This window comes from Pararge aegeria, chromosome 12 (assembly GCF_905163445.1).
Source record: "Pararge aegeria chromosome 12, ilParAegt1.1, whole genome shotgun sequence".
Taxonomy (NCBI): domain Eukaryota; kingdom Metazoa; phylum Arthropoda; class Insecta; order Lepidoptera; family Nymphalidae; genus Pararge; species Pararge aegeria.
The window spans coordinates 18,558,793-18,579,692 of record NC_053191.1 but is presented as its reverse complement, the minus strand read 5'-3'; the positions used below and the strand labels follow the sequence as shown (position 1 = coordinate 18,579,692).

The window sequence follows — 20,900 nt, the reverse complement described above, 5'->3', positions numbered from 1 at the left end:
AATATTTTTGTAAAATTTGAAATTATTCGAATTATGGTTTCATATTATTATAACACCCTATTTAATTTACAAAGAAAACTTAGTGTTATTAATGTTACCACGTAAATAATAACGACTTACACAGTCAGTGGTCAGTTCTCACTGTCAATCACAATGTACTCTGGCATGCTGGCAATCACCAGACCACCCCCACCACTAGTGACCAGTAAATAAATACTGGCAATCGCAAGGCGATTGTCACTGTCAAACTTTGTTTATGTAATTCAAAAATAAGAATATCCAAATTACAGCTACAAAACCTCCCGAGCCCCGACGTTTTTTGTTGGTTCTAATAAGTTTCGTTTTAACAACATGGGCACCGTGCACGCTAAAGTATATAATAAGTTTTTCTACTTTTTAGATTACTAGTTAGGTTATGTTGATTAATTTTTATAGGCACCACCTAATTGTTTTACGAACAACGGAACGGAGCCGGTTTAAGTATTATTTCTGAAAGAGATTGCTTTTAAAATGTATTTGTATGCACAAGAGGGCACTGCGATTTTTGTAATGTTGTTCTTATCTAGTAATTAGTATTAAGTTGTTATTATAAGTGTAACTTGTGCTGCGCAGGCTGAACAGAACAGTGACAAGGGTGCGGTAGGCAGCGGTATATTTGAGTTTGAAGAACCGGACACTTTTGAAGAACCTGCGCCTAAACCTGCTGTCAAACTCAATGGTGTACGGGTAAGTCCAGAATTGTAAAATATGTGATGCAGATGTGTTTCTATAGTTATTTACTTCATAGAATTTGTAAGAACTATTAAACGCAGATAAAGAATGCAGGCAACAGCTAGCCTTGGTTTAAGCATTGGTCGAAGTAGGATTTATATTTAACTATTTTTCAAAGTCAAAGTGAAATAGTCAAATGTTTCTTCATTCAAACAGGCACATAGATAGTGTACATTCATTTAAACATGTAAAAAAAAATTATATGCAATACAAATACTAATTTGTCATCATATCATTTTATTTCTTTATATTTACTAGGCTCGGGTTGACCGCGTCCATGTGGATGGACTAAGTAGAACCAAAGATGATGTCATTAAAAGTACAATAGATGATTTGTTCCATGCAACAGATTTTGAAGATGTTATTTTTCGTGCACATAAGGTTAGTCCACAATCTTAGTATAATAATAATAAGTAAGTGTCCTGCTTTCTTTAAAATTACTAACGTTACCAGAAATCTAAAAAAAATTATTGGCAAAATTTTTTTTCAAGCTTTTTAGTGTAGTAATATATACTATAAATATATATACATAATAAATAATTATATACATAATAAATAATTGCCTAGTATGACTACTAGCCAATTGTCAACTGCTCAAAACCTTCAACAAATTATTACTTCACCCAAGGTTAATGGATTGAGGTGTTCTTCTGACACCTGAGTTGAGCATCTTTATTGTCACAGGCATAAATTGCTCTCCTACTAAATACCAATATTGCAGTGTATCTAGTGTAATACTTAATATTGTATTATTTTGGTGGTGTGTATAATTGACAAAGCATTGTATAAATTTAATTTGAACAAATTTTTAAGCAAAAGAAACATAAAAATAATTAGCACAATACAAGATGATAGATATAATGGTATCATGCCGATACGACACCCTGAGTATTCTTTCTACTGACAATGTGTATAAAAATTGATTAAATTTACAAGACAAATCTATCTAATCTAATAGGCATCCAAGAGTGTGATCTTTTTCAATGTTTCAGGTCCGTCGAGCTCTCGACTCGATGGGATGTTTTCGTGACATCGGCGTGTTCATCGACGTATCAAAAGGACCAGAAGCTACACCCGAGGGATTGGAGGTATCTATGAAAATGCTATTTGAGGAATCTAGTAGTAGTACAGCTTATTGTGAAAAGCAAAGCAGATTTCTTGCTATGCTGTGTTCCGGTATGATTGGTCTTGTTTCGGCGGGGTGCGGAAACCACGCTGAAACCGGAACCTGCCGGTAGGCTCATGAGGCTTAACACCGCCGCCTCAGGTTGATACGCACAGTGCGGCATGTAGCAGGACCGGTTCCACGCATGCCCTGCTTAGTGTTGCCTTGTTTATAGGTGGTCATTTGCCACTTACCAGGTGGGCCATGTGCTTGGTCTGTTAACTACCACTGTAAAAAAAACTATAAATTACCACAATATTAAAAGTTAAACATTTTTTCACTTTATAGACATTTAACTAATAAATTTCGGAATAATGTTCCATTAATGGTATAAAAATAGCTTGATTATATACTTGGAAAATGGAAATGATACTAATATTTTTATAGAACTGTGTGTTTTGGAGTACGACATACATAATACTACTTAATTAATTAGATGATATACACATATTAAAAACTGAAAACAATATTTTATAATCGTTCATTTTGATCCGTTTTTCAATTATTTTCAATCATTCTATTATCAATTCCAACTTCATCCTGAATTTCACAGTTAATAAACGTAACCAATATTTCATGCAGTGGCACAAATGATTGATAGTCTATACACTACACGGTCAGCTGATACGAACTTTAGGCGCCGCCATATTGGTCTCGGCTGCTCCGACGAGCGCCTGTCACTTTATCCCTACTCCGCGGCCGACCGTCACGCGACATGCAACACACAGTCAAAAAGTGAGACGATGTAATAAAAGTTTAACTGTTATAATTATAAAGAGGTATTTTAGGAATATAAGGACAGAATTAATAACTCGTTAAATTGCTACGAACTACAAGATAGATTTCTAAGGCCTTAACATTTACACTAAATGCGATCATGCAAGTTAAACGCAGTTTGGATTTTAGCCATATTTTTGCATAATTTTATCAAAACCAATTGGTCTAGTGTATACAAAATATGAATGAATTCATACACCACACACACACACATACCTCACAAACACATACTACACACCCATTGAATATTATACATATAGACACAGAAAACCTACTAATATTAGAAAGTTTGTATGGATGGATGTTTTTTACTCTTTCACGCAAAAACTACTGAAACAATTTGGCAAAATTTCGGAACGATAATAGATTTTACCCTGAATTAACACATAGGCTGCTTATCCCGGGAAAATGCACGGTTCACGCAAGATTCTTGAAAAATCAAGAAAGCTATTAAAGAATATATCAGAAAACAGGAATACATAGGGAAAGTTAGATAGAGGATATTGCTGCATCTCTTCCATCCAAAGGCGTACAAATGTCGCAAAATTTGATATCAAACTGCCCACTATTATGTTATTAGGTATATCTATTATATTGTTCCTGTCTGTTACAGGTAACATTTCACGTGAAGGAGCTGTCTCGTATCGTCGGTGGAATCAACACCACTGTCAGTGAAAATGAAGGAAATCTTGTCTTAGGTATTTACTACAATTGCCATTTTAAACTGTGCTAGCTGTTCAAAATGGCAATGTTGCTCGCGATACCGTCCGCTATAATTGCTCTTTTTAGAGCCCGCGGGATCTGTGAGTTTTAACGATGTTTTTTGTAGGTCAATAATAAAGGGACTTTAACCATTTAGTACATAACTTTTATGTATCATCAATAGTTTGCAGCAAACGCCACTTAATAGATTTTATAGGAAGATTTTTGCTATTTTTTACGTTACGTTATTGCAAATTTTTAGCCTATGTTACTTCGTTGATTCAGCTTGCTATTTGTGATTTTTTTTTATAGTCTGTCCAGAATTTTGGAAGCCTATTTAGATTTTATATAGAAGGGCAAAGGATAAAAATTTTACTATTCCAGCCAGCAGCTTCTACAGCTATATCAACTCTGGCGCACAAGTGGAATAATATATGTGTAATAGTAAATGGCGATAAACTTCTCCTATTCTATGTTCCCCTGCTTTAGCAGGTGGACACGTTAGTTATATCCCCAGTCAGGGGATAAAATCGGGGGATATCATTTATGTCCCCTGCTTGTGCAAGGGAAGATGTATAATTTTTTTTCTCGATTAAAATTTTATGTATCCTTAAATTGGATTAATTTCGATTGGGAATTGATGGTTCGTAGCATTACGAATACTCGCAATGCTTCTGCTGACGGCTGCTGTGTGTGTGGCAGGAGTGAAGCTGCCCAACGTGCTGGGGCGCGGGGAGCGCGTGGCGGCCGAGTACAGCGTGGGCCATCGCAGCTCCTCAAACTTCAACGTGTCCGCCACCAAGCCCTACCCGCACAGCCCTCTGACCCCCGTGTGAGTACCTGCCCTGCCTGTTGGGCACTACAGCGTCGGACATTTGCGCGACGACAACGTGCCCGCTTGTTAAACTTACCTCACGAACTAACAGATGTTTATTATCACAATGGACAAAGTAATCCTCTTCGTCCACTTCTTTTTCTTTATCTGGGCACATTCAGTTTCCGCACGTAAGCATGCCGTCGCTTGTTGTGCGTCGAAATTTTCCGCTGTTGCTCGCTACTCCAGCCACCCAAGCTCATTCCAGAATCCTAACATGGTGTCCTGGTTGCTGAGGACTTCTGCTAAAGTGGCTGGGAATCTCAGGTAGATCTCGCGTTGCTCTGTTACGCCCCTGCACTCCAGCATCACGAACGTTGGTGTTATCCATACATGCACTGCAAAGAGGGCTGTCGGTACAAAGTAATATCTCACTGACACGACTCTATTATCTCTATAGAGAAAGTGAGAGAGAGAGGGAGAGAAAGAAAAGAGAGACAGAGAGGAGCCCTATGATCGTAGTAATACACATAGCACGTTGTTTGGCGCAGGTTGAGCGCGACCGTGTACCAGCAGAACCACGAGTACCCGTGGTCGGGCTACAAGCTGCTGGACCGCGGCCTGCTGCTGGACATCGCCTTCAAGACGTCCCCCGTGGTAACGAGCCTGTACATCATTCATATTGCATCATGTCATAGCGCCTGAGTCTGTCGCAATACTGAAGCATAAGAATGCACCCGTAATTCATATCAAAATACCCACCGGCGTGTCATGAATATTGGCAGTGCTTCAAATATAATTTTAATTACTTCTTGAAATAAGATTATTTTAATTAAATATCAGCAACATGGCAAGTTATAGTTATTAAAAGTTTCATTAGGTAACTATTAAATAAAACTACTGTAATGCTTTCCTTTTCCTAAGGTTGCCTGCAGGGCTAGCACAGGCAGTACACAAAAATTATATTTCCTGATTATATTAACTAGTCCACTTGTTAAAGCACGGGAACAGGGAGAAGAAGTTGACCCCCTTCTAATATTACACATATATTAGTTGGATATTATTTCCACTTGTGCGCCAATGCTCTGAGATTTATAAGACAAGATAATTTTTTATCCTTCCTCCGGGGATATAATTGTCTCCTGCCCATGCTAGCCGTGCTAACATAGATCGCTTCTGATAAGGCCGCCTTTTGTAGGTATACTGCTTCTGTCTGTGTTTTTTTTATTCCTCTTTGGTTTTTTTTTAACTTGTAGTGTAAAATAAAGAGTATAAAAAAATTATTACACGTCATAAATATTTATTGACTTCCATTTAAGAACAATTGGTATAATTGAATTGCTGACTTGATAAACCTTTTTTGTATCAGACAAAACACAACCTGCAATGGGAAGGCATAGTTCGGGATACCTCGGTGCTTAGCAAGACCACCAGCTTCAAAGTTCGGGAGAGCAGTGGTAAGCTACCTTCAAAAAAATCATCTTATAAACTCATCTCATAGAACATATATCGGATTTCTGGTTAAATTTTAAATTTCATAGTAAAACCATAGGTGTAATGATTTGGTGCGTCTACTACTTTGTATACTCATTGATAGTACCGGCGCGCATTTTCTATCTTCTTCGCACCGCACCCATTCGTTACCCTGTCGACCCCGACAGGGTCAGCGAATTGACCGACTGTTGCTATAGTTAAATGCAATTTAGAGTTTCTTTAATTGTCAAACTCCACAACAAACAGATATTCCGCAGTGTTCTATGCACGTTATTCCCCGACACCGGAGTATATCCTCAGGAGATGTTGTAATGAACAACTTTTAAGTTAATTGTTATCTTAATAAACTAAGTTAATTATCCTGCTTTTGCGGAGTATAGCCAATTAAACTTAATGTTCATTGTATAACAAATTGGTTATCATCATCATATCATATCAACTCATTACCGGCCCACTACAGGGCACGGGTCACCTCCATCAATGAGAAAGGGTTCAAATTCAAATTCAAATTCAAATTCATTTATTTCAAGTAGGCCTACTTTATAAGCACTTTTGAAACGTCAAGTATGCATGTTTGTGTGACTCTACCACCGGTTCGGAAAGCAGATTCTACCGAGAAGAGCCGGCAAGAAACTCAGTAGTTGCTCTTTTCCAACATCAACATTTAAGGCCGTAGTCCACCACGCTGGCCCAGTGCGGAGTGGTGGACTCCACACACCTTTTGAGAACATTATGGAGAACTCTCAGGCATGCAGGTTTCCTCACGATGTTTTCCTGCGCCGTTGAAGCAAGAGATATATTTAAATTTGCTGAAAACGCATATAACTTAATAGTTAGAGGTTGGGATTCGAACTCGGCTCCTCGAAGTCACTCCAAAGTGAAGTCGAATGGCCCACTGGGCTATCACTGCTTCAACACATTATGGACCAAAATAAACCGCAAAATGTTACCACATTTTTCAGGGTTTGAGTTTCTTTCTGTCAGTAGCGCAAACTATCGTTTTCTGCCCAACGTTGTCAGCTGTCAATGCGCAGGTCCCCAGATGAAGTCCGTGATTCGCCACATCGTGACGGTGGACCACCGCGACGAGCCCATCTTCCCCACGCGTGGGACGTGGGTGCAGTTCTCCAGCGAGCTGGCGGGGCTGGGCGGCAGCGTGGCCAACGTGCGCACCGAGCTGCAGGCGCAGGCCAACAAGGAGGTGGCGCCGGGCTTCGTGAGTAACACATGCGGGACAATCCAGCTGGAGTGGCAAGGGGTTCATAGCTGGGACGGTAGTTTCAAGGTGCTGGAATACAAGGAACGTTCTGTTACGTGCTAGGGTTCGAAGATTTGGAACAAGAACTGATGACTCTTGTAGAATTGTAATCTTCTTTTTAATACCAAGTTCCAGAACACACTTCCAATCGTAAGTCAAGCGTAGTCCTGATCCTTCGCGCAGCTGAAGTGGCAATAGTCCCCATCAATTTTTAGTGAGTGAACGAATGAATGAATACACTTTTACTGTACACCACAGAGATAAAAAAAAACACATAAAATAAGAATACATTAAGAAAATTTGGTAGAGGTTACAATTTGGCGGACTTATATTTTATCTCCCGAATTGACGTTTCGGGGCGAAAAATGTCTCCTGCCCATAGTAACCGTGTAGGCAACCAAACGCGTAATAGTAGATTGTTAAAAAAGGAGGTAAAGCAATGTCTTACGTTACGGGCGCCAAGATGAATCCTACGCGAGTAAGTTGCATCTAGTATCCTCAGTGTAAGGCAGCTTTAACTCTGAGTTGAATACTCTACTTTTCACACCTCGTTTGAGTGTTTTTACAATTTATACTCTATGGATCGCGCATCAAAGGCTCTCGTGAGTGACAGGTACGCCATCATAGATTAGAGCGAGATAGCAATATTAGAATAAATAGATTTTATTCAGATACGCCGTGCGCGATGTTTCTTATTTGACTCATAAAACTCCTAGTATCTAGGATCCAGTACAACATTACTTACCTAGCATGTATTGATGTATTTTATTTTATTTATTAAGACCCAAACAGTTTACTTTATACTTAAAATGAGTATAAAAAAATACACCAATTAAGTAGACGATAATAAATCATACGAATACATTAAAATTGACAGCAAACTTATAACTTAATTATGAAACTTTGAAAAATGGGTTTGAAAAAAAAAACCTATATCGGGGATAGATAAAGTTATTAACGGAAGACCCTTATTAACACTATGCATCAAAGTGGATAAAACATATGTAGTTCCTTTACGTAGAGCAATTATCTACTTGACCTTTTAATACTAGGTAATGTAATAAGGCATTGTCGAGAGAGCTGTAGAAGCAAGAAAGCTGGCGCGAATGCCAGAACCTTCGTAGCTTTAGATTCAAGTTGGCGAACGAAGTTATCACCATCCCCTTACAATTATGTAACCATATTACCTACATGAATAAAGAAATTTTTGAATTAGATTTGAGCGTCCCCAACGCAGGTGCTGCAAGCGGGCGGCGCGCTGGGCGTGCTACACGACGTGTACGGCACGGAGCTGCCGGACCACTTCTACCTGGGCGGCCCGGCCACGTTGCGCGGCTTCCGCCAGCGCGGCGTGGGCCCGCACGCCGACCAGCAGGCGCTGGGCGGCACCGTGAGTTGCCACAGCTAAGCAAACCACGCTCACTTCGGGGGCCGTACATGTGGCTTCCTCTTTACCGATCACAGATAATAGACAATGCATAGACTCATAGACAAATACAGACTAGAGATACCAAAGCACACACCTACAATGAGAATACAATATAAATTTCTAATATTTTCCAAATGAGGCAGTCTCTGGTTTTTTTTATATAGTGATAATTGACTGACCAAACACAAATCCCTTTTGACTGTACGTGGAAAATCGTCGCCTATAAACAGAGCAACACTTCTCAGAGCAAGGGACACTTGCTGCGAAGGTCCGCCCTGTGTCCATCAACCTGTGGCGTAGGTTTTAAGCCTCATGTGCCATTTGGAATTTGTGAAAATGACGGGATACATGGAATAATGCTAAATAATACTAGAATTAATGATCTCAAACTTTTTGTGATGCAAAAGCTGTCTTTATCTGCTTTTTGATAAAAATAACAGTAATGTTTGATATATATTTAGGAAGATAAACTAATAAAATTATAGAAAATTTATTTACCAGCCCAGAGTTACATAGTTGGCGTTAGCTAGCCCCGTTTCTCGGGGTATAGAAATCTGATAAGTCTAATTTCTTTCCTGAATGAAAAATGCCTACTCTTTTTGTGTGCCCAGCAATCAACAGTTGATCTGACTATGATCTTTATGGCTAGACTAGAATGAAACAGTTGTTTATTTGTTGAACACATGGTTTGTATGTCACAAGTGCGCACGTGTGTCGCGCAGGTGTACTGGGCGTCGGGGTTGCACCTGTACACGCCCCTGCCCTTCCAACCCGGCAAGGGCGGCCTGGGAGAGCTGTTCCGATCTCATCTGTTCGTCAACGCCGGCTGTTTAGCGCATCCAGGTATGTAAACATATCTATGCAACAGAGTGTTCCTTCCCATCAAAGCTGTAAAAGGTATTTTTTTTCTACAAATTTAACCTGTGGAACGTACAGTCCTTTTCACTTTTTTTAAAAACTGTGATACTGTGTACCTTTTTTATCAAAGCTAACCTGTCGAATGACATGTCATCTGCTACCAAAGCTTACCTGCGACGGAACGTCCTTTTTTCACATTAACTATAAACTGTGAATCATAGTGTCCTCTTACCACTTAAGCTAAAAGCTGTGAAACGATATGTCCTTTACCATTCAAGCTAATTTGTAAACTATGTATTTTTTCCATCAAGACTAACCTGTGAAACGTAATGTACTCTTAGGCTATAAGCTGTTAGCCGATATGTCCTTTTTCATCATAGCTAGTCTGTAAAACGATGTTTCCTTTTCCCAATTAAAGTTAAAGCTGTAAAACGATGTGTTCTTACCATTAATTTTTGATACGATTTCTTTTCTACCAAATCTAAGTTAAAAATGAATGTTTTTTCTTAGAAAACTAAGCTTAAAACAGGTTTATCCTTTTTCGCTTTAGCTATAAGCCTTACAACGGTTTTCTATCAAATCCAATAGGTATGATCACTGTAATAAAGAATTGCTAAAATATTGCATTAATCTAATTATATGGTTCAAGTAGTATGAAAAACTTTGTGTGTCAAGAATTTTGTGATTTCAAACTATCAGTTGCTAAGTTTTTTGTTATCAATACCAATAATCTTGTGTTGGTGAAGTTAGCAGAGCATTTGCCAGCAGTTCACAAATAAAAGTTCTAGAGTTTCTGATGCTTCTTATATGATCTTATATGATCTGCTAACTTACGATAGACCTATAGTTGCAGATACTTTTTAATAATAGTTCTGTCGTAAAGTCTGAAAAAAATTAAATCCCATCGCACACAAAGCTTTGGATAAAAAATTCTTTAGACCCGTAGTCGCCCGGAACTCTTTGGTTTCTCACAGACCAGTACATAGACTATAATTAAAAAATATTAAAGCGCTTCGAGATCGTAGCGAAGGTGAAAATTTATTTTCCAAGACAATTACATAAAATAATACAGTAAATTTATTTTTGAAAACCCTTCATATTTAAGGCATAAGAACTCAAGGATGTTAAGGGTCATCAAAAAAAATTTTTCCTAATGTAGGTAATTCTTTCGATTTTGAAATATTGACGTATGATATGCAGACTCAAAAACGATATATTTATTTATTTTCTTCCTTTATCTACTTACGTACATTATTTACTTGCATACATTATTTACTTCTTTGCATTGTTTACTTGTTTGCATTATTACATTATTTCCTTTATTACATTATTTACTTACGTACATTATTTACTTACATACATTATTTACTCTTTTGCATTATTTACTTGCATACATTATTTACTTGCAGTCATTATTTACTTAAGATAAATTATTGACTTATGTAATTTACTTACATTATATACTTATTTGTTTACTTTAATTTATTATTTACTTACGTACATTATTTACATACTGTTTACATTGTTTACTTATTGCAATATTTACAGACATAGATTATTTACTTGAAATTCGAAATTCAAAAAATTCTAAATTCATTTATTTCTAGTAGGCCTAATATAAGCACTTTTGAAACGTCAAGTCTGTCTGTGTGTAGTGACTCTAGCACCGGTTCGGAAGGCAGATTCTACCGAGAAGAAGCCGGCAAGAAACTCAGCAGTTGCTCTTTTCCAACATTAACAAATTACATTTTACATTTTAAAATTCATTTTTCTATCTTGTGAGAGATGAAAGCGGAGCCGGATGCTTCCAAGCAACCTCTTCATCTTAATGACAATAAGAAATTCATCAGTTGTATAATAACCTCGCTGTAATAAATGTGTTTTAACACATTCTTTAAACTTATGCATTGGTAGGTCCAAAATTACCTTAGGAATCATATTATAAAAGCCCACAAATGTCTTCTGCACCTTTCGCAGACGATATGCAGATGTCACTAATTTATGACCATTTCTTGTAAGTCGACTGTTTATATTCACTTTTTGTTTATAAAGACTAATATGTTGTCTTACAAATACTATATTGTTATAAATATATATATATTGAGATAAATTATTTACCTATATAACTTATTTACTATATATACTTATTTATTTACTTAGGTACATTATTTACTTTAATACATTCTTTACTTACGTACATTATTTACTTATTTGCATTAATTTTTTACATACATTATTTACTTGAGAACAATTATTTACCTATATAATTTATTTACATGATATACTTTTTTATTTACGTACATTATTTACTTGTTTTTTATTATATACTAACGTACATTATTTACTTACATTTATTTTATACTTATTAATTTACTTAGGTACACTATTTACTTACATACATTATTTACTCTTTTGCATTACCTATTTACTTGCTTACATTATTTACTTATTTGCATTATTTACTTGATTACTTTATTTATTTACGTACATTATTTACTTGTTTACATTATCTACGAACGTTCATTATTTACTTACATTTATTTTATACTTATTTATTTACTTAGGTACATTATTAACTTTCATACATTATTTACTTACATACATTATTTACTTGCAGACATTTTTAACTTAAGATAAATTATTGAGTTATGTAATTTACTTACATTATATACTTATTTATTTACTTATTTGCATTATTTACTTCAATACATTATTTACTTACGTACATTATTTAATTACATACATTATTTACTCTTTTGAATTATTTACTTGCGTACATTATTGACTTATTTAATTTACTTACATTATATACTTATTTATTTACTTAACTACATTATTTACTTAAGATACGTTATTTACCTATATAATTTACTTACAGTATATATTTATTTATTTACTTACGTTCATTATGTTCTTGCATACATTATTTATTGCGTACATATACTTGCGTACATTATTTACTTATTTGCATTATTTACTTGATTACTTTATATAAAGGTACATTATTTATTTATAGATACTTATATTAACGTACATTAATTACTAAGTTACATTATTTACTTATTTGCATTATTTTTTTATACACATTATTTACTTGAGATAAATTATTAACCTATATAATTTATTTACATTATATATTTATTTATTAAATTGCTGTCTTTACACATTTACATTATTTACTTAGGTACATTATTAACTTAAAAACATTATTTTCTTGGTGACATTATTTACTTCAATATATTATTTACTAACGTACATTACTTACTTAAATACATTATTTACTTACGTGTATTATTTAACTTCTCTCTTTATTTACTTACGATAAATTATATAATCCACGACAGAACTATTATTAGAAAGTATCCTAGTAGAACTATAAGGCCTAAGTGTCCAGAAGAAGCATCAAATTTTCATTTGCTTTAAAATGTTTTGCTATCGGAAGTCGGCAGATCATTTTTTGACACCCTTTTTTAACTTCCCGCTAAAAATTTTCAAAAGTTGGGAAGTTATTGGTTCCACCCCGTTTTTCGAAAATCGAGTTTTTATCAGATGACGTTTTGTGGTCCTCGATAGCTTTCCTGACTATTCCCGCGATGGTGTCATCATGTCTGAATGTATGTATGTATGTATGTATGTATGTATGTCTGTGTATGTGTATGTGTGTGTGTGTGTGTGTTTGTGTGTGTGTAAACCTCTCATAACTTTTGAACGGCTAGATCGTTTGGATCGCAATTGGCGGAATTCGGAAGGGCTTTACTAAACTTAGATATTCTACAATTTCAAGATCGATTCGGAGAACTCTTAAAAATAAAAATTTTGAAAAACTGTTTTTTTAGAATAACTTTTAAACGGCTCGACCGATCGATCCCAAAAACTAATCAGCTCTTAAGCGTGATAAACCCAGTCGATCGCCGCCGGTCCGGTTCGGTCAAAATCGGTTGATCCGTTCGAGAGATATCAAAAACAAAAAAAATCAAAAAAGTGTTTTTTTTAGAATAATTTTGAAGATTTTCGTTTATATGTTTTTTGATCTAGAATTCTGCATAGGACTCAATAAGCTGCGTCGAATGCCGCCAAACACGTGAAAATCGGATTATTCGTTCAAAAGTTATGATTAAATACGGATGATTAATTCAATAAATAGTGTTTTAGGAAACTTTCTCTCGAACTTTTCGAGCTCGAAGATCTCATAAACGATGTAATAAATTCAGTTTTAAGCACTTAGGTATGATATTAACGGAAAATTAAAGAAAGGACCTGAAGAGTGAACCACCATACTAATTTGAATAATGTAATATTTTTTTTAACTTCCCGCTAAGAATCTAAATTTCTTAATTTAACTTTGAAAATCCGAAAAATATTGCTTTATGATACTTCTATCAGACTTTTGAGCTCGAAGAACAACATAAGTATGGAATTAGCGGCAAGTTGCAGGGACGGCCTTTAGGTCAACCGTTTTCCTAATATTTTTCGGTAAAAACGCCAGAACTACTTATTCGTAAAAAGCATCAGGAACTCTAGAACTCTTGAACTTCACGCATGTGAAGAGAACTCCCTTTTATTTGTGATCTGCTGGCAAAGGCTCTGCTAACTTCACCGGTATAACAATCTTTAGCCATGGAATATGGACTTTTCGAGAATTATGGGAAAAGTGCGCAAGTAACAGTCCCACTCGCTTCAGAGGAGGCGGGCGCGGCGGTGCTGGAGGCGCTGGGCGAGGCGCGCGTGGCGTGCGGCGCGGGCGTGGCGCTGCGGCTCGGGCGCGCGGCGCGCGTGGAGCTCAACTACTGCGTGCCGCTGCGCGCGCGGCCCAGCGACGTCGCGGCGCCCGGCCTGCAGCTCGGCGTCGCGGCGCATCTGCTGTAGCGGGTGACTCTTGCTTACACTACGACAATACGCACATCTTGCGTTGTGGGTATTAAGATAACTGATGTCTATTTTCATGGAAATTATAATAAATACTTATAATATACATAAATACACCCAGACACTGAAATACATTCGTGTTCATCAAATTAGGAATCGAACCCACGCCGTTGGACTCAGAATGCAGGGTCACTGTCCTCCCAATCGGCCGTAAAAATTGTTGCAATGCTGTGTTCCGGGCGTGGTTGTCGGTGTAATTACAGGCACATGAGACTTAACACCTACGCCTCAGGTACATGGACATAGGTTATCAAGTTGTGCTCTTTATAGGCGTTTTCTCCTTACCAATAGTTGGGCCGTCTGCTTTGTCAATCAATTATTACTATTTAAAAAAAAGGCTGCCGAGACGCGGTGCGTCACGTAGTGCCCCATTTTATATTTTTTTTTAAAAGAAGTGAACTGTCATAGCTGTTCTCGTAGAAACTACTAAACTAAGCTAAGGCTTACTTTGTTCCGATAATAATAAATAAAACTATCATTATTCACACATCCGTTCGTACGAACGCACACATTATTATTATTAAAACTCTTTATTTGTATACCACAACATTTAAAATATAACAAAAACAGAAACATCGAAAGAAGTAGTAATACAAAAGGCGGCCTTATCGCTTAATAGCGATCTCTGCCAGGCGACCTTAGAATTAGGAAAAAAAAAGAAGAGGAGAATAGACTGCTGGTGGTACAAATATTAAAATACATACATGCAAATAACTACATGCCAATACATAAACTAGTGTGCACAAATAGATAAAAAGTAAATAATATAATAAATAAATAAATATAAAAATAAACTAATATATATAATAACAACACTTACATAATTAAATACTTTAACATACAATAAATGAGTAAGTACATATATACATACTATTAAAAGTCGTTAACAATATAATGGGCCTTAACTGCTCTTTTAAATATCGCCAGTGATTTGGATCGTCGTATGCTCAATGGAAGCGCATTCCACAATTCCACAGCTCGTACGCTAAACGAACGCTTATAAAATTTTGTCTTATGATAAGGCATACACAGCGTCAGCGCACGGCACGATCTTACACCAGATTGCTCACAAAGAAAAGTGAACTTCTCTTTTAAATACGAGGGAGTATTTAGATGAAATAACACACAGTACAGAAGAGAAAGTACATGCATATCCCGGCGACGACGAATAGGAAGCCACTTGAGTTTTTGTCGAAATACGGAAACATGGTCATATTTGCGAAGGCCAAATATGAACCGAATAGCCAGATTTTGAAGACGCTCAAGTTTATTAAGCTGATCCTCGGTCAGATTAAGAAAGCTTGCATCCGCATAATCGAGAATAGATAGAAAAAGAGAATGTGCTAGCATAACTTTGGTCGGAATTGGAAGAAATGATTGCAGCCTTCGTAACGAGCTCATCGCCACAAACACTTTCTGACTCAGCTCTTTGACATGCACTGTCCATGACAATTCCCGGTCGAGGTATACACCAAGATCTTTCACAGAGTCACAAAAAGGAATAGCGATGCCATTATAAATAACAGAAGGAATGCTCAGCCAATCAACCCTCGCGATCATTCCTGAGCTACCAATAACGATAGCTTTAGATTTTGCAGGATTGACCTTTAGCCCATATTGCCTGCTCCACTCAGAAATTGCAGCCATATCATTATTTATAGCTGCAATAGCAGAACCAAGATTTTGAAGGGTAGATGAGCGATATAATTGGATATCATCTGCATACATGTGATAGAGAGAAGAGATGTTTTGAGTAATAGAGTTAATGAAAATAGAAAAAAGTAAAGGAGATAACACGCCACCCTGAGGTACCCCAGCCGCTACATCACACCAAGACGAAAAGGACTCGTCAATCTGAATGCGCTGTCGACGGCCATTGAGGTAACTCCGAAACCAGTCTATTACTGATGGAGATATGTTAATAGAGCGTAAAAGACTAAGCAAGATGTCAAAGTCAACTGTATTAAAGGCATTGCTAAAGTCAAGCAGAATAAGAATTGTTAGCTGCTTGTTATCCATCGCCCATCGAATATCATCAGTTACTTTAGCAAGAGCAGTAGCCGTACTATGACCAGGACGAAAGCCAGATTGCAAAGAACTGAGAAGGTTATTCTTATTAAGAAAGAGACTAAGTTGTTGAGATACGAGTTTTTCAAGAACTTTTGAGAGAAATGGTAATATAGAAATGGGGCGAAAATCAGAAAACGATGAAGGGTTGTTTTTTTTAGGTAGAGGAATAATCTGAGCAAACTTCCATTCTTCAGGGAATTTGCTACAGAGAATGGAAGAGTTTAAGATATGGGTTAGAATAGGGGAAACAACGTCAAGAATTGGAATGATCATATTACGGGTAATGCTATCTACACCAACAGCATTCGATGCAATGGATATTATGCTCTTCTTAACATCACATTCAGTAAAAGACTCGAAGGTAAATGGTAAAAAGTTAGGAGTTGAGTGGGAAGAAAGAATACTAAGAGTACGTTCTTTATCGGAACTATTAATTGTATCAGAAGTAGAAAAATGTTTATTTAGGAGTTCGATATCAACGTTAATAGAAGATCTATGAGATGATTTACCAACTCCAAGAGACTCAAGAAACTTCCAGGTTTTAGCAGTATCACCACTTTCAACAGACTTATGAATATGGCGTCGTTGAGCATCCCTACACAATGTATTACAGCGATTCCGTGCTTTATGATATTTTTCCCGGTTAGCGTCAGTATTATTTGTTTTGTATTTATATTTCGCCGCAATCTTTTTGTCCATTAAATTTTTTATCTCTTCTGATAACCAAGGCGCCGGTAGATGTTTCAGCTTGATTGGTCTTAACGGAGCATGCGTATCGTAGAGTTGCGTTATCAGGGAATTAAATATCTCAATTTTGCGGTCAACTGAGTCAACAGCTGCGATAGCCGCCCAGTCCAGATGACTAGCATCATCACACAAGCGACGGCTGTCAATTCCTCCAAAGTTACGCCGCAGAAGTACCCTCGATTTTGCTTTAAGTGGACGTATTTTATATGAAAGATAAATCAAATCATGATAAGAAAATGCATCGGCAGGACACTGGCCATGCTTAAAGACGAAATCCGGAGAAGATACCATAATAAGGTCAAGAAGAGAAGGAGTACAACCAGGAGAATAATGCGTAGCAGCAAGGGGCAGGACAGACAAATTACAGGATTCCACTGTAGTCAAAAATTTCTTGCTGCGATAATCATTTTTGAGTAAACAAGTATTAAAATCTCCAAAAATAATGGAGTGGCTATAAAGAGGAACTTCTTTCTCTAATAAGGATTCAAATGAACGAAAGTAATCAGAAACGTATGGTGGACAATAGAACACTCCAAGAAGAATTTTGGTATGGGAAATAAGAACTTCAACAAGTAGGTGCTCAGCAGCATCAGGTAAGGGGGGTTGTGAAGACATACTAATAACAGTAAAAGGAATATAAGAACGCAAGTAGATCGCTACTCCACCACCCCCCTTACCAACACGGTCATTGCGAATAAGCCTAAAACCTGGCAGCGAATAAGAGGTAGAAGGTAAACAAGTTTTAAGCCAAGACTCAGACACTAGTATAGCATGTATGTTACGGGAATCAAAAGATGCAAGCATATCAGGATAATGAGCTGGGATACTTTGTGCATTAATATGAATGACATTAAGGTTCTTCAAACAATCTGAGAAGCAAGAATCAAGAGTTTTATCAAGTGGAAGGAAAGATGTACTGTGGAAACTATCATCACTAGACGACATAGACAGAAAAACATCACTGTCCATACTGTTCAACGACATTGTATAGAATAAAATAATATATCAAATAATAAATATAAAAAAAAAACAATAAAAATAACAAATATAAAGCAATATATATATAAACTTAAAGAGTAAAAGAAAAAAAAGAATACTAACTATGGTATTAATATATAGATTTTCCTAATCCGCCAGCTGCATCTTGAAAATATAAGAATACTAGACAATTAAAACATTTGCACAGAAAATATTGAAGTTAAACAAAAAAAAAACAATTAACAAAACTGCGTATAACAAAATAAAAATAAAACATAACAGTGTGTTGCAGGCCTTATAAAGTCTATGCTTCAATGTTTCTAAACGAACTACCAAATACACGTCAGTCAAAGTCATCTGTCACCGCTTGTCAGATGTCATTGTCAGACATTGAGAGTGCTCTTACCCACAATAACAAAACCTACAACAAAGAACATAATAAATTGATTAGAAGCTACTACCAAAAAAGATTATACTAATTATTTCATAACAGAACAAATACAAAGCGAGCCAAACAGAACAGTGCCAAGAACTGTAATTTTAAAAGAAACTAGTTGTATTCATTTTTTAATGATACGCTTCATTCTTGTGTTGGCGGCTCTGGTGTCCTTGGGGGCTTCAAACGAAGTAGCAGGCGCAACGGCAGGCGCAACGGCAGGCACAGGCACATCCTGAATGGAAGACGGGATAGCGTTCAGCTCGGTCATAGTCGTGACGCGATGCCGTTTCCCACTGGAGTCAAGCACCATAATGGTCCCGTTCCTGGTCCAACACCTCGCCACACCAAATCGCTGTCGAGCCGCAAGGAATGTAGAGTGGCGACTTTTAATAAGGAATTCAGAGATGGTTACCCCGGTGCCCTTCAAGTTAGTCTTAGCCGACCAAACTGCATCCCTGAGTGACGAGTCTCTGAATTTAATAAGAACAGCACGAGGCTTGTTACCACCCATACGACCCAAGCGATGACAGCGGCTTAAAGAGTCTGGGGACAGTTTTGACACTTTAAGGTGCCCGGATAAAAATTTACACACTAAAGCACTGGGCTCATCTTTGTCTGACTCAGCAACTCCATGCACAAGAAGAATCTTCTTTCTTGACCGCATTTCTATTTCATCCTGCTGTCTTGCCAAAAGCTCCACCTGCAGCTGCAGATTCTCCAAGGCAGTAAGAACAAACGATCTAAACGCCCCAAACTGCGAGTTGATGTTAGAAGTTTACACATTAAGGTTAAGGTATTCGGTTGATGATCATAATTTATCTAAATCGATTATAAGCGATTTATTATCAACTTGTCTTATTTTTTAAGGCTACTGACCATAACAGAAGTGGGTGTGGTGGATATTTTATTTTCGTCTTGTTTACTAAAGCAATTTTTTTTCCAGGTAATTCCGAAATCTGACATACGAATTATAAATTATTATGAAAATGTTCATGTAATATTTAATACTTCAAATGAAAGATATCACTTATGTCACTAACATATAATGGAACTAGATTTTTTTGTAAAATAGTTAAAATTGAAATGTAATTGAATAATTTGGTTTAAAAATACTGTATTGTTTTGCCATTAAATTATTTTTTCTTCGCTAATCAAACAAGTTATATTTGACTTATGTTAAGTTCTAGCGGTACCCTAGAGGCTAGATTAGATACCTGTCTACAGCAGTGATGCGAAGATACAAAAGTAAAGATGCAACATGAAACGTCCGTATTTACGTAACCTATAAGCTGAAAAAGGACGTATTTTTCTACAAATTTTAGCTATTAATCAATGCTAAAAATCTGAACAATGTGTCCTTTTCACCAAAAGCTGTTAAATGATGTGGCCTTTCCCAGTAAACAAAGTTTTGAAACGATGTGTCCGTTTCCACCAGAGCTAAGCTGTGGAACAATGTGTCCCTTTCCGCTTAAGTTTTAAGCTGTAAAAGAATGTTTCCTTTTTCAAAAGTTAAACTGTGGAACGATGTATCCTTTCTGAGTATTAATTAAAGCAAGTTGTAATCCAATGTGTCCTTTTGAATTAAGGATTCTAGCTTTAAAATAATGTTTCCTTTTCTCTGGAAGCTAGCTGAGAAAACGAGAAGACTTCCCTACCAAACTAAGGTGTAAAACGATGTGCACTTTTCATCAAAGCGAAACTGTGTAACATTGTGTATCTTGTCACTAAAGCTGAGGTGTGCAAGGACTTGTAATTTCCATCAAGCCAGTCTGTAAAACTATGTTCTTTTCCATAAAAGCTAAGCCTAATAAAATTAACTATTACGTTACGGAGTTTTCAGCCATGCGAAAGTGTAGACAAGTATGTTATCTAAAAATTATATTAATTGTTGAAATATATTGTTTTAGTTTTGAAACTGTCAGTGTTTAAATGATTGTCAACACCTATCCTATCCAATTTGTTAAAATAAATGAAGTCAAAACTTAGTTTTTTTTTAAATAAGCCCATAGAAGAGAGAAAATATAATTTTATCTTAAAACAAAGCTATGAGGCTTCAGATAGCGCCCCGGTGTTAAGAAAGTTCACAACAAACTTAGCCGGGTATTTTAATCAGCACATTATAAAAAAATAGAAGTCTAGTTGGAGCAATAATTCATACCCAATTTTTTTTATCGCTTTAATCGTTTAATCCTTTCTATTTGTTTAGGATTAGTCTGCAAGCTATGAGGCCCATAGCTTATATATACCTATACAGAGTCACTCAGTAAAAGGAAAAAACGTAGAAAAGAGGTAGGTGGTGCAATAAATAAGATTTAAAAATTATACAAATATATAAATATAAATAAAATATATATATATAAGTGTTGGTATGGTTATTCCGTGAGTAGTGTTTTTACTTTCTTTCTGTACCTCATCATCATAATCAAATCATTACGGGCCCACTACAAGGCACGGGAATAAGAAGTATTAATG

General features: G+C 36.5%; 1 protein-coding gene across 2 annotated transcripts; it reads left to right on the top strand.

Moving 5' to 3' along the window:
• Nucleotides 1-213: 213 nt before the first annotated feature.
• On the top strand, nt 214-20,343 carry LOC120628044 (sorting and assembly machinery component 50 homolog). Of its 2 annotated transcripts, none has more exons than XM_039896232.1 (13): nt 214-372; nt 613-726; nt 1,030-1,152; nt 1,764-1,859; nt 3,327-3,411; nt 4,118-4,247; nt 4,781-4,886; nt 5,599-5,686; nt 6,758-6,939; nt 8,219-8,371; nt 9,133-9,253; nt 13,950-14,137; nt 19,372-20,343. In XM_039896232.1, the coding sequence occupies exons 1-12, from the start codon at nt 352-354 to the stop codon at nt 14,132-14,134; spliced, it is 1,404 nt and encodes a 467-aa protein (XP_039752166.1). In that variant the 5' UTR covers nt 214-351; the 3' UTR covers nt 14,135-14,137; nt 19,372-20,343. The 2 variants fall into 2 exon arrangements, with proteins under 2 accessions (XP_039752166.1, XP_039752165.1); XM_039896231.1 differs by having other exon boundaries at nt 13,950-14,179.
• Nucleotides 20,344-20,900: the final 557 nt, after the last annotated feature.

Coding starts and splice junctions, on each gene's coding strand:
- LOC120628044 (XM_039896232.1), top strand. CDS start 352: ATGGGCACCGTGCACGCTAAA. Junction 1,860..3,326: donor CTACACCCGAGGGATTGGAG/GTATCTATGAAA, acceptor TGTCTGTTACAG/GTAACATTTCACGTGAAGGA. Junction 5,687..6,757: donor CAAAGTTCGGGAGAGCAGTG/GTAAGCTACCTT, acceptor GTCAATGCGCAG/GTCCCCAGATGAAGTCCGTG.